This window comes from Sciurus carolinensis, chromosome 11, assembly GCF_902686445.1.
Source record: "Sciurus carolinensis chromosome 11, mSciCar1.2, whole genome shotgun sequence".
In the NCBI taxonomy this organism is placed as follows: Eukaryota; Metazoa; Chordata; class Mammalia; order Rodentia; family Sciuridae; genus Sciurus; species Sciurus carolinensis.
This window is the reverse complement of record NC_062223.1, coordinates 35,028,478-35,043,152: the sequence shown is the minus strand read 5'-3', so window position 1 is coordinate 35,043,152 and position 14,675 is coordinate 35,028,478. Positions and strand designations below refer to the sequence as shown.

General features: G+C 44.4%; 1 protein-coding gene across 2 annotated transcripts in view; it reads left to right on the top strand.

Moving 5' to 3' along the window:
* The window catches only part of Alkbh3 (alkB homolog 3, alpha-ketoglutarate dependent dioxygenase), a 34,710-nt gene extending 20,035 nt beyond the window's left edge, over window positions 1-14,675 (top strand). The window contains exons 9-10 of one of the 2 annotated variants that reach the window (XM_047518670.1): window positions 12,272-12,370; window positions 13,103-14,675. In XM_047518670.1, the coding sequence (XP_047374626.1) occupies window positions 12,272-12,370; window positions 13,103-13,180 (177 nt within the window). In that variant the 3' untranslated portion in view covers window positions 13,181-14,675. The remainder of the gene's footprint in view (window positions 1-12,271; window positions 12,371-13,102) is intronic. The other variant, XM_047518669.1, reaches the window with a different exon arrangement.

Sequence of the window (14,675 nt, the reverse complement as noted above, 5' to 3'; positions counted from 1 at the left end):
TTAAACATTTCACTCCTTCAAGGTACCCATCCTTTTTTCACTCTTCTGTGTCCAAGTCTGTAAACTCTTGCTCATTTATTTCGATTTTAGAGAAAGTTATCATTTCCTCTAATCATAATTAGATACCTGGGGGCCAGTAGACTTGTTTGATCTTGTTCTGTCATTTACCGCATCCCTTCTCATGTGTAGTCAAGTCAGAGGCTGAGTGAAAGTACCATAGCCATATCCTGCCTATTGCCAGACTGTCCCACCTGAAGACCAAGGTCAGGCTTACCAAATATACTGCAGTTCACCTTTTTTATTTTGTAGAGGTAGGTTTGTGAGAGCTTTTCTACACTTCCTGTTCCAAACCTGTTTGTACTTTTCAAACTGCATCGTGTCCCTGTTTGCAAAGATTAGCCTGGTTCTTTTCCCAACTAGTACTAATTCTACACAGAAGAACAAACTGGAAAAGGAACTACAAAAGCCATTTGGCAGGCTGCTATTTCTCTGTCGGTTACCATGGAAACAGTGATGGCTGAGTGGGGGGGTTATTAGATAATAGCAGGAAGTTTGTGATGCACTGGAGGTTTAGATGCCAAAAGCCTTGTTTTTCTAGTAAATTACCCTGGATGCGCTCTTTCTTTTACCCAAGTCTTGTATGTAAATGTGAGAGGCTTCTCTCCACCCCTAGGTGATTGAGCCAGGGCAGACTGGGCCTTTCTCCAAGTGCTCCTCTCCCTCAAGCCTTCTGAAGGAAGGGTCCCTGTTCATCTCACCAGAGAAGACAGTTGTAAAAGCAGGTCTGACGGTGGAGACCTGCTGCCTCCCTTGCTTTTTCTTTTGTGTTTTGTGTTCTGCACACTGCTGGGAAGAACGGAGTAGGAAAAAACCTCTGATCATAAATATTGACATTTTTTCCTGGACTTTAGAAAAAATTAGAATATTGAAATCCAAAATAATAAGGTACTGAATAGCTTAACTCTGGATACTGAATTAGCCAGACTGGGGCAGCATTTCACAGTTAGGCAGCAGCCTCCCGGCTGCTGCACCCCAGTCTCCCATCCCACCGTCTGATCCCAGCATCTGTTCTGCAGTGTCACAAGAAACACTCGAAAGAAACTTGATAACCATGGTCCTTTTGAAACACCTAGTGAAATTTAGAAAATCAGGTTCTGTTTCCTGTTTCTGTCCATGAGGTTGGTAAAAAGCACTTATCTGCCTCTTTTATATTTATTCCTTGTTGTAAATGGAAATGATAATTGGTTGCCACTTCATGTGAGTGATCAAAAAATTTTCCCATGAAAATTGTTGCAGTAATCAGTGAATTTTTAAGCTGTTGCAAATGGTATATACCATGGTGGCTTAGCAGAAATTGAAAAAAGAAAAGAATAACAGTGAAATGAGCTCCAAGGTTCTCTTGGCCAAGAAGTATAATAGAATCTCAGGAGGGTGAAGTGGTCTATGGGTCAGAAATAGTGATGGAGCTTTGTAGCTGCTATCTCTAGGGCTGTCTCATTAGATGTCATTGGAGCTATCTCATTGGAGGGTATGAGTGGGTAGATAAGTGTGTGTGGGTGTGTCTTGATAGGTCTTAAGTTTCTTCAGACTTGAGATTTTTTGGGAGTTGAAATTACCATTTACTTCCTCAGGGCCTTGTCTCAGCCTAGAATCCATGCCCTGACATCCTCTAGGAATAATTACTTTTTGCAAAGAACCTCCCAGTTTTATATTGCCAACAACAGTTTGGGATTTAGGAGAACAACCTTTTCCCAAGTGATTCATTGTGTTTCTGTATGTGGAATGATTAGGTGTGGAGTCCGCCTTCAAACTTCATTTGTTAAAACTTGTCCTAATAGTAACCTTTTTTCTCTCCTTAGGCATACTCTAAGGACTATTTCTTCCCTTCTGGTGATTTTCTCATCTTTCACAGGTCATATTTTCATAGGATGACTGTCTAGTTTAGATAGTAAAGAGCTTAGAGTGTTCAAGGAAGGAAAGGAGGCTGTGCCTTGGAGTCTAGTGAGCCAGCATGGGGAGCAGAGTGGGTGATGAGATTGGGAAAGTGAAAATGGGTCAAGTCGGGAGAGACTCGTGAACCTCAGAAAGAGTTGGGGTTTTTTGTTTGTTTGTTTGTTTTGGTGCTGGGGATTGAACCCAGGGCCTTGTGCTTTCAAGGCAAGCACTCTACCAACTGAGCTATATCCCCAGCCCCAGAAAGAGAATTTTATTTTAAATTCATCAAGAAGCTGTTAAGGTACACTAAGCAGAAGAGTGATGTGCCCTTTTTGACACTGTTGCTACTGTGCAGAACCTGGACTAGAATTAAAACAGCAGCAGGAGTGGAGACATGGAGACCAGTTAGCTCTTGTTTATCCGGGACAAGGGTGAGGTGAAGAGAGAAAGACAGATTCCATGACATGAGCTGAAAAATGTGTGAGGAGTAAAGAGGAAGGAGAATCCTCCCCAACCTGGCTCTGCCATTCACTGGATCACGAGACATGATGGCCTTCCACTTGAGAGGGCTTCAGGGAATGTAGTTTTGGGGACATAGCCAGGGATCGGGACAAGGAGGAAGAGGGAACTCTGTAGAGCACGCAGGTTGAGGATGTAGGCGAGTTTGCTCTTTTCGGAATGGGAATGCCACGGATCACAGTGGAGGGTGCAGGAGGGAGAGTTAGGGAGCCGGGATTTTGATCAGATCACCTCCAGGAGTGGTTTAGGAAGGGGCATCCTGGTGTCGACTGAAGGCTAGTGGAGCTTGCACCTCTGCTAACCACTGAGGTCAGCTGGGTGTCAGGCTTGGGAATTTGTTTTCTATGCTCTTATAGGACAGGAGCATTTGTTTCTGGTGCTACAGTCTTGGGTGGAAGCTCCTTTAAGGTAGCACTTATTTTAAACTGCATTTCTTGGAAATATTGTATTACAAAGAATGGACTCCTCATCACGTCAACTCTTCTGATTCAGTGTATTAGAGTGACTGTAGCTGCGAGTGGGAATCCAAGATGCAGGAGCTTGTCACCTCCACCCTGTCCTAACACTGTACATATAAACCCCATCAGCAGGTTCTTCCCTCTGGACTTCACTTGTCTTTCAGTGTGTGCGGTTGACAAGGAAAGACAGGAGTCTACCTCTTGCTTTGGGGTGCCATGTGCCATCCATGGCTGCAGAGCTGTACTGCAGCCACGCCGCCCAGCTTGGTGAGGCGAGGGTGAACTGCGCTGTCGAGCTGTGAAGGTCAGTGGGTGCACATGATACAGGATAATCATTTGCACCTCCTTCCTTCTGTCATTCCCTTCATCAGAACCTTGAAGCCCCCAAATCAGTAGTTTGGTAAAAACCCAGATATTCTTGTGTCACATGAGTTGAAAACTGTTTTGAACCAATAACCTCAGTACTTTCAAAGCTATGCTTTTCCAGCTAACCTCTTATTTTAGCAGATCTTATTTCAGCTGCTTCTGTTTTTAAAGTAATGTATTTCGGATCGATGCCGAGGATATCATCATTTAAATGTGGGTTGAATCAGCAGGATAACTCTGCAGGGATGACTTTGTGGGATCCCAGCTTTATTCTCTTCTTAATTTTCATAACTAATATATTTGTTTATGTCATATTTTACAAATATATTACCACTCTGAACATAAAGTTCAGCGGTGTTCTCATGTTGGTGCTGTAGGAGCAACATTGCAGCCCAAATATAGTGGCTAGCTTAGATGACCCATGGCACAGTCTTGGACCCAGCGAGGTTCCCAAGGGCAGGCAGCACCACAGGAAAGAAGCTGAAGATAAATGATATTATTGATGGAAATGTCATTATTGGTATAACTGTAACCTGGGAGATAAGGCAATGAAACGGACATTTGGCCCTCAGCAGGTAAAGTTGTTGCATTTAGTTTTCAGATATCATTTCCTTCTGTAAAAAGCCTTGACTGTACTTGTCCATCAGCTTCACCATTTATCTAATCCTCGAACCAGAGAGCTAGGGAACTCTATGATATCCATTACCATTTTGAGAAAACCTGCTTGACACTATACATATCTTGGTTTTGTTTTTGCTTTTGAGGCACAGATTTGGGATTGAGGGTGCAGCTCAGTGGCAGAGCACAGGCTTAGCATGCCCAAGGCCCTGGGTGCAGTTCCCAGCACTGCCAAAAAAAAAAAAAAAAGACTCTGGAATTAGCTGTGTACACTCCAGTCTCCCCTTCCTCACAACAGCTCCCCCTTGAAATGCTTGTTCTCTAGCTCTTTCCTCTCTTCTGCCCAAGTTATACCGATGCTGTTCATCTAAAACCAAGCCCACCGATCTTCCTCAGTCAGCCTTTCTTTCTCCTCTGGCCATGACACTCAACCATTGATTAGCTGCCTTTTCTTTCTCCTGGCTTCTGAAATACTGTCATAAATCTTGGTTATTCCCCTACTATTCTCATTGCTGTTTTTCTGTCTCCTTTGAGGTTTATTTTCTTTACATTCAACCCCTTAAATATGGATATTCAAGTTTCTCTTTGGTTCTGTTATCTCCTTCTACATTATTTTTAGGAGATTATAAACTTGCAGTAGACTGTCACCATATGGGCGAGGTCTCTGTCTTATCCTTATGTCCCCACAGTGTGTGTACTCTGAGTGAATAAGCAAATAAGTTGGATCTCCTTAGTTCTTATAACTTTAGTCATTTGTTTGATGGGTGTTTTCTGAATCTCTTATTGCCAGCTTTCACTATTATCTCAATTTCCATTCATCACTTTCTACATTTGTAAGATGTTTCTACTTAACAGCAGCACACATGGCTTCAAAATTGAAATTCTAAAATGAGATTCCTTACTGTTCTTTCAGAAAAACTCTACAATTCCAGCTGCTAGTAAGTCCACTTATGTTCATGATATCACAGTCTCTTGGTTAGGTTGATAGTATAAGTTATTTTTAGTTCTTCCTTATTCTCTATAAAATCAGTGTTGTGATTTATCTTAATTTTCCCTTTTTTTTTTTTCCCTAAGATGGGGCTCTTGATATGTTGCCCAGGCTGGTCTCAACCTCCTGATCCTCCTGCCTCAGCCTCTCCAGTAGCTGGGATACCAGGTACCTCCATGCCTGGCTTTTAAATTCTTTCTTGAAATGTCTAAGAACCCATCCTCACGTTGACCACCTTTATCCCAGGATCTTGTTACCACATGCCCAATATACTAAAACTTCTTTTTTCCCTCTGGTATCCTTAGTTCCAGTCTTTACTGCCTCTATTCTGTCCAGTGCCCACATGCCAGACAGTATTTTCAGGAACAGTTCCTTCCTGCCTCTTCCTCCTTCCCTCCCCCACCACATATTGATTCAGGACTGACTGTGTTTCAGGTACTATGCTCAGCTCTGAAGATATGGTAGTGAATGTGACAAGTCTGGTCCTTGTCCTCATGGAGGTCACAGAGCTAAACAATAGTAAAACAAACAAACAAACCCAAAAATACAACACGTGGTTAGATCTGAGTTTGGATTTATTCTGTGTGCAGTGGGAATAAATGGGGTTGTGACGTGATTCGGTCTGCACTTCTGAACGTTCACTCTGACTGTCCCTTGAGGAGTGGCTTGGGGAGAGGGAAGAGTAGAGGTGGACAGACGGTAGAGGCAGTAGCACCATGGGACACTGCTAGCTTGGCTGTAGGTGCAGTTGGGAGGAGGAGAAGGGAGTGGATTTGAGGAATGTTTCTGAGGCTAAACCATCAGAACTTCCAATATGTTAGATGTGGGGATAAGAATCCAGAATAACTGCCACATTTCTGACTTCAGCATTGGGTGGTGGAGGCGCTGTGAACTTGGATGGAGGAGCCAGATTTCTTCATTTGACTTGCTCTTGATGAGGGATTTCCTTCTCTATTCTGGGTTTGAGATGTCTGGGACTTCTTTGTGGAAAGGAAGCCACTGTTTGTATAGGTCTGGGTTTCAGGTGATAGACCTCAGCCAGAGATATGATTTGGGATTATCAAAATAGCAAAAGAAAAATGCTAATAATAAATCACAAGTGTGTAGTACTGACTCTGTGCCTAGCTCTGTTCTAAGTGCTTTACATTGAGTCCTTCAAAAATCTTATGAAATCAATGCTGTCATTTTACAGATGGGTGACAGCGACACAGTGTTAATCTCTTGTGCAAAATGGCTCACACTACTGTCTGTTGAATCAAATTAAAAGTAGTAATATAGATGAAATGTAAACCTATGGAATTGCACATTTTAAAAAATTTTACTTAGAGATGGGGTCTCACTGAGTTGCTTAGGGCCTCACTAAACTGCTGAGGCTGATCTTGAACTTAAGATCCTTCTGCCTCAGCCTCTGACCTCAGCCTCCCTAGCCGCTGGGATTACAGACATGCACCATCATGCCCACTGCGCCCAGCTACACAAAAAAAGGGGAACCTCGAGCTAAGTTTTTTTTATTTAGTTTTCAACTCAAAAGCCTTCACCTGCTCCCATTAGCAAGGGATGCACTGGAAACCCCTGGGCCAGCTTGTGAGTGTTCCTGTAACCTCAGCCCAGCCCACTCTGGTCTCCCGTGGCTGCTCCATCCTCTCTTCGCTTTCCTTTAGGCACGCTGTCTACTTTCTTGAGTCCTTCCACACTTCAGGGGCCACTGTAGCCTCCCATCCTCCCTGATGCCTCTAGTGCTGAGGTGATAACAATTGCTGTGTGGAGTGCATCCTGCTAGCTTGGGGAAGAGAAACGGGTAGCAGGCTCCTGCTTTGTTTTGACCTTTCTGCTCATTTGCATTTGATTTTTGTAAGCATCTTCTTGGTTTAAAGATGGGAGTTTTCTTAGGTAAATAGCTTATCTCAGGATCAAAGATGACCTAAAAAACCAAAAGCCTAGGGGTTAACTGAAGCATATTTTACTCTCAAGGGCCTTTTCTTTTTTTTAATTAATTTATTTAGGTACTGAGAATTGAACCCAGGGTCACTTAACCACTATGCCACTTCCCCATCTTTATTTTATTTTATATTTTAAAATTTGGAGACAGAGTCTCACTAAGTCCTTAGGGCCTCAGCAGTTTGCTGAGGCTGGTCTTGAGCTTGTGATTCTCTTGCCTCAGCCTCCAGAGTTTCATGGATTACAGGTGTGTGCCACCATGCCTGGCTCAGGGGCCTTTTCTGTGAGGTAGAGGGTGAGATTACAAATATGATACTTGAAGGTAGTGTGCCATTCATCCTGGGGCACTGATGGGTAGAGTGGCAAAGGATCAAGAAAATGCTGCATGACAGGCCAGCTTGGGCGGCTGACGTGGGGATGGAGGTAGCACTCAAGGGCACAGCTGGGCAAGCTGGGAGCTGACCCTGGCCTTCAGACTCGTGGATCCTGCCCAGTGTTTTTAAACAAACTGAATTAGTTGCCAAAATCCATAACTCAGATTTCATATGAAAATTCTCATTTACCAGCTTTCCTGGAGAATCCAGAAGATGGAGTGGTACTGGGGAACAGTGAGCATCTGCCCCACAGGCCTGTCTCCCCATAGCCTCTGCCCCTTGTTCAGGCTCCTAGGTATGTTTGTACCCCCAGAGTATAGTGAGGGTGCCATGTCATTAGGACAAGAATGTTACCAGATTTCAGGAGGGATAGAGAGCACTGTGTAGTGACACAGATGTGGACTTTAAAGCCAGATAGTCTGCCTCTTGCCAGATCTTTGCCTGGCTAGCTCTTTCCCTCTGGCTCCTTTTTCTTCTGATAAAATGGACTTATTGCCTCTCTTCCCTGCCTGTTGGTAGTGAGGATTAGCAGTAATATGTATAGTACCCACCATGTCTGATACCTGAGTTACACCATGGTTGATCCTGTGCAAAAGTTTCACAGGAAAATGCAAGAGCAAAAATCTGGGTGCATCCTCTGTAACTCCATTGATTGCTAGGGTTGATTCAGCTGATCTGACTGGCTGGGTGGGTGTCCCCTTCCTCCCCCACTGCTCCTTGTATGTCCCACCTAAAGCTGCACACTTAGTCAAAGAGCACAGCCGTCCCCAATAGGACTTTTTTTGTTCAGGAGTATACCAGCAACCTCATTTCCCTGCTGAACCTCTAAACAAAGCTCAGGAGGTCCAGAGACTTTAGCAGCAGGCCTTGGATTAAGTACCTGGAAATTGTGTTAAAAGAAGCCTAGGGTTGGGGGTGAAGTACAGCAGTAGAGCACTTACATGCCTGATGTGTGTGATGCCCTCGGGCTCCATCCCGCGCGCACACGGGTGCGCACACAGAAAAAGGAAGAAAAGCAGCAGCATGGGGAAAAACCAGCAGAACAACAACCCAAACCAAACCAAAAAAACAAAAACAAGCTCCAGGTAGACTAAAGAGTTAAATCTAAAAAGATGTAAACCCTCCCCCTTTTTTTAAACTAAAAGTTGTATATTTAACTTTCCTCAGGATGGAAAAAGACTTTCCAAGCATAAAAACCATGAAGCAGAGCCAAAGGAAGGTCAGTGGAGCTGACTCTTAAAACTTTTGAGCTGTTCTATGTTAAATAACATAAATACAGTTAAAAGGCAAATATCAAGTAAGAGAAGTAGTTGCCAAGTCTACAACAAAGGGTAACCAGTTTACTCTGTGGTTACAAATCTATAGGAAAAACATTAGCATCTGCATAGAAGAGTGGACAAACTGCTTGAGTAGGATTCACAGCAGAAGAAATACAGACAAAAACTAGATATGTGAATAAAATGTTGAACTGGGCTATACTCACAGAACCCTAAGCTTGAATGAGTTGTCATTTCTTCCCTAACTTTTTTTAATCTTTGTCAACTGATACTATTCAGCCAGAAGATAGGTATTGTATTTTCCTGTTGGAGTTATAAATTATGCAGTCTTCTCAGGAAAGCAATTGGGTAATATAAATCAAATGCTAGGATTTGTAGCCATTGGCCCAGTAATTCCATTTTTAAGAATATATCCTAGTTGGGTGTGGTGGTGCATGTCTATAATCTCAGTGACCTGGGAGGCTGAGGCAGGAGGATCGTGAGTTCAAAGCCAGCCTCAGTAAAAATGAGGTGCTAAGCAACTCAGTGAGACCCTGTCTCTAAATAAAATACAAAATAGGGCTGGGGATGTGGCTCAGTGGCCAAGTGCCCCTGAGTTCAATCCCTGGTACAAAAAACAAATGAATATATCCTAGAGGGGTTGAAGGTATAGCTCAGTGATAGAGCACTTGCCTAGCATGTGAAGGCACTGAGTCCGAGCTTCAGCACCACATAAAAATAAATAAATAAAGGTATAATGTTTATCTACAACTAAAAAATAAATTCTAAAAAAATATATCCTAGATACATATTTAGAGATGTTTTGCCTTCAGTCTACTTGAAGTAACCTTATATTCTCTCTTTTTAAAAATCCTGGTAAAGTCTCAGGCCCTAACAGTATGTTCTCTACTGCCATATCCTTTGCACTAGCAAAATGCCTTGAATACATAGATGGTCAAAAAGTATTTGTGAGTTCAAAGAAGAAAGGATATGTTTAGACCAAGGAATATTATATAGCCATATTTTAAAAATATTGTATATTTAAAGATGTCAAAAAATGCTCATAATGTGTCAAAAACAGTGCATGATCATGTAATGTAGACTCTTGTCTATGTGTTGTGTGAACTCTGGGTGATAGGACTGAAGGTGATTTTCTCTATTTTCTTGGGCTTTTCCTGTCATTTGGCACCGACATACTGTGATAGGCATTGTGATTTATTTCTTAAAGAGCAAGACCATGCAGCCTTCCTCGAGGGCTTTATAACAGAGTGGGAAGACAGACATTGAACAGTTTCAAGTGTATCATTCATGTTTGTGAAGTTTATGTCACTTCTTAATCTAGAAAGAGAAGCCATGATGTGTGGAGGCTCCAGCATGGCTTAGAAAAGCACAACGAGGACATTGATCAGCATTAATATAACATGTATTTTTCAGTTTTTTCACCTAATGTTTCAAGTGTGTGGAAAACCAGGAACATCAACAAAACCCACCCTGTGGATTTTGACCTTAGCAGCTTCTTTTAACTAGTATCAGGAATGGAAAAATCTTTATCTTAAGCAATGGTGTGTTCCGTATTTTGAAGAAAGTCCTGAGTAAATCAGAAGGGTCACCGAGATGCGTGGTAGTTTCTTAACCACCACGCTTAGTGACATGAATGCACTCCTCCAGACAGCCTAACCAGCTCCTCTGCTGCTCATCCATTTCCCAAATGAACCCTCACGCGCAGCTGCATGAGCGCCCCTGGCCCTTCATCTGGAGGACACCTCCATGTGTCTCTCTTTAGTTAAAGGGTGGTACTGCTGTCTGTGGCATTGGTCACTTCCCTTGTCTTCCCTCCTGTCCTCCTGCAAATTAGGAATGTGCTTTCCATGGGTGTGGGAAGGGATGCATAGCGAGCAGCAGAGGGGTGCACAGCATGCACCCTGTCTCCTTCCGGCACTGACGCGAGTGGCTCCCCTCGTTGGCTTTTGGTGTGACTGGCAGTTGAATTGAACGCAGTGTGTTTAAAACCAACCTGAGGCTTTCTCTCATTTGAAACATTCTGATCTTAGGAATGTTGAATGGAGTGTGACTCTGCTGAGCTTCATTTTCCGGCAGTGCCGATGGCTCCCTCTTGCATGTGGAATCTCTTTGCCTGCCTGGTGCTTTCCAGGTGGCATGACAGTGCTTGCCTCTTCTCACCCATTGCTCTTAGCATCCCCTCCTCCCCAGGTACATATTTGATGTTCCGAGATCTTCAGCTCAGAATTGTCTCATGCTGTGCTTGTTTCCTCTGTGCTTCATTTCACTTTCCCATCTTAGTAGTCATTTATTGCTTCCGGCTGCGTTGCACTCCATGGTCCCGCAGAGGGTAGTGGGAGTCCTGCTTCTAGCTTGGTTGAACCTTGATCTGGTAACCGCCTGTACAGCCTAAATTAAGGAGCCTTGGTCCCTTCTAACATCTTCCTCCAGTAAGACATTCATCTCCTCTGTCTGGCATATTTTTTTCAGAGGGCCAGCTCTGGCCATCTGAGATGCAGCTGGGCTGCCCAAGGGCAGGGTTACCTTTCCCCTGCTCTCTGGTTGGCTGAGTAGTCAGAGGGACATGTTTTGGTGCTTTATTCTTCCTGGAAGAGAAAAGATGGCAGACAATTAAAATCAATCACTAAAACCAAAAGTTATTTCAAATATTGCTTATGTCTTCTGTCTATAAAAATTATGACTATCCTTGACAAAGTCACTGCCAAGAGTTAGGCCCTGGAACTTAGACTGTTTATGCAAGTTCATTATTGTTTTGATTTTGATTTTCCTGGGGGAAATTACTGTAAACAGTTAAGTTCTCAGAAGCACCCGTACAATAATAAACATAAACACAGTATTGCACTGAAAAGAATCCCACAGTTACCCAAGTGTAACCCCTGCATGGGAAGTGAAGCAGATGCGTGCGTGGGCCCTTCACTTCTGCCTGTGGTGGAGGTGAAGAAACCAAGAAGCTTGGTTTTGTCCCGGCCTTGGCTCTGGACATGCCCTTGATGCTGCAGGCAAGGAGGTTGTTGAATGCACTCCTCTGTCGGCTGTGGAGGAGGGCGCCACCACCTGCTGATGGCTTTGCAGGCTGTGCAGTGAAGACTCACGACTGCGTTGGACGTAAATTGGTTTCGAGCTCTCTAGGAGAAAGGGGCAGTGTACGTTCAAGGCCTTTGTGCCCCAAATATTCAGGATTCGTGATCTGTTCTCAAAGGCTCAAACAGCCAGGCTTCACACGGCAGCATTGTTCTGGTCAAGCCAGAGCTCCCTTCTTGGAGAAAATTTTGCAGTTGTCTGTTCTCGAAAGAGGAATGTATCTCCACACAGCGGAGCACCGTGGTGGGAAGAGTGGAGACTCTTTAACATAGGTACTGAGGAATAGTCAGCGTAAATCAGGAAGAGGTGAAGTAGGACTCGGCCTAGCAAGTCTGGGTTAGGAGGCCATTTCGCCACACAGTGTTGGCACGTAGAGCACCGTGGTGGGCAGACAAGGAATCGTGGTGTAAGGGACGTCAGCTTCCTCCCAAGCCAGAGTGGCCTTTCTGCATCTTGGGTGTGGTGGTCATGGAACTGGCTCTCATGCATACTTACTGGGAGCCCAAGTGTCAGCCGAGACTCACAGCAGCCCTTTGTCTTGGTGTCCTCATCTTACAAATGACTAAATCAAGGTACAGAGAGGTGAAACCACTTGCCCAAGGCCAAAGAGCTGGCCCCACAGTCTGGCTGAGGAGCAGTGGTTTCCATCTCTGACTGCTGTCTGTTGCCTCTTGCTCACTAAGAAAAACATTCAGTGCAGTGCATGCTGTTTTCTAGGAGGAGAATGGAGACTACACATTTGTGGAGAGGGTGAAGATTCCCTTGGATCACGGGACCTTGTTAATCATGGAAGGAGCCACCCAGGCTGACTGGCAGGTGAGAACAGGCACGTACTACAGATTCCCCTTCTGGAGGCACTTTCTTGAGTGGCCGAGTCTCAGTTCCCAAGCAAGCATGTGATGAAAAGCTACTTGCTGTTATAATGACCAATAAGTTGGCCTTGTTTCCAAGGAGTTTTGATACTGCTGACTATCAAAGCGGACCTCTGCAGGCTTAGTGTCCGGGAGTGCTCTCTCTGACCAGGACAGAGATCTGTGTCTGTTGCTGCCCACTGTAGTAGCCACTAGCCACATGTGACTGTTGACCACTTAAGTGACCAGGGTACTAAAACTGAGCTTTTAATTTTAATTAATTTAAATTTAAATAATGTCAGGTAGCTAGTGGCTGCCATGTTGGACTGCACAGCTTTTAGGCCAGAGCATTTTTAAGGTGTGCATATTATTGCTTAGCCGGAGAGTGAAGTCTCATACCTCTCTTTGACGTTGTCCACTTATGGTTTTCTTATGTGATTTGGTCAAATGGCAGCAGTCTGAGAGGAAGAGCCACAGTTAGAAGAGAATCCTGCTGCAAGGTGCTCTCATAGCGCGAGGGGTCAGATACAGATTTGTTTCTGAGAAGACTGTTCTCCACAGTGATTTGGAGAGCTTAACACTATTCATTGAGACAGGGACAAAATGGAATGTGTTTTCATATTCTCATAAACAAGTTGTAAATCCCTTAGAACTAAAATTGTGTGTGTGTCAGAGAGTTATTTACATTTCCATTTAGCATCGAGTGCCCAAGGAATACCACTGCAGAGAACCGAGAGTAAACCTGACCTTTCGGACAGTTTATCCACACCCTTGAGGGGGCTCCTTGGTGATGGAGGTCCTGGCTAGAACAGGACCACGCCAACGCTGAGCAGCCCTTCCGCCGGAAGAAGCTTTGAGAGGCTACTCCAGATGATCTCGTGATGGGGCTGTTTGGAAGATGGTGGCGTTGCTTCCCAGCCTGGAGTCCTATTAAATGAGAGCCACCAGCAGTTCATGTTGGTAATATGTCTACTGTGGGGACGGTTATTCCAAAGCACATCTCAAGATTGCACCTTATCTTTAGGCAAATTAAAACTGCTGTGACTGTGCTCACAGATGATTTGCTCCAGAAGCTGCTTTTCTCCTGCCCTCTCCCTGTAACTTGAAGAAATACAAATGGCCTTGTGCCTCTGGGGAGAATCTGCACGTGTTTATTCCTTAATGACATTTGCGAAGTGGAGATATAAATGTGCGTCAGTGACTCTGGAGCCTTCCGTAGGCAGACAGCTGCCAAAACCCAAACAGAGGTGGCTTCTCGGGGCTGTGTTGAAGTCTGTCTTGGCTCCTTAACATCTCAGCTCGTGTGTTATTGCAGTGGAAAGCTGTGCATTCAGGGGACACTGTGTTTAACTGAGCCTCCTGACCTATCAGTCTTCCTGGACCCGTTGAGACAGGTTACAGGCCTCCGCACAGAGTGAAGGCAGTGCAGCCAGGCCCTGGGCTACCTGTGACACCAGAGAAAACTGTCCCCTTAAAGGAAAGCAGGAATGAGCGTGTCGGGAGAAGTAGCAGGCTGAAATCTGGCTGAAGAGAGCAAATACCGGTTAGTGACAGCTGTTCCACATAGATTAGTTTCCTCTAGAGAATTACTTGAGTCATTTAAACCCAAGCCAGATGGAAGCAGGAGCAGTCCTGCAGGGAATAGACTCGATTACCTCATGGTTCTCTTCACCTTAGATTTCAGTAGTCCCATGACTAAGGCTCTCTTCTGACTCAGTGTTCCCTTACACACAAGCTCCCCAGGTTCAAGGGTTAGCCTGTGATGTCACCAGGGTTCCCAAAACAGAACAGAGTGGCTGCCCCCTATTGCATCATAAAAGCATGTGTCTCCTTGACCTCTTGTCTCCAGAGCAGTGTGCCAGGTTAATTCCAAATAAGATTTGGAACTGAGAAAAAAACAGTTGATTTAAATGGATGAAAGTAGGGCAGGGGAGTTAGTGTTTCTCTCTCTGCCTGTGGGGAAAATTTACAGCATTTTCTTGCTTCTTATCCTGTTTCCATTCCATGCTGTAAGATCAGCGATCCCGTGATCACGGTGAGGTGCCAGAATGCGCAGGCTCACTCAGCTCAGGTGTGACTCCATGCCTGGCTGGGCTCTGCTCTCCCACACGCTTTCTAGCTCCCTGCCCTGGAGTCTGGTTTTTGTGAGTTGGGGTTTTTTTCTTTTTTTTTAATGTATATAGTTCCTTTTTTGTAAGAAATACTAAATGCTTCATACAATTATGAACATCATACTGTGCCTTCCTAGTAAAGGTACAAATCACTGTGAA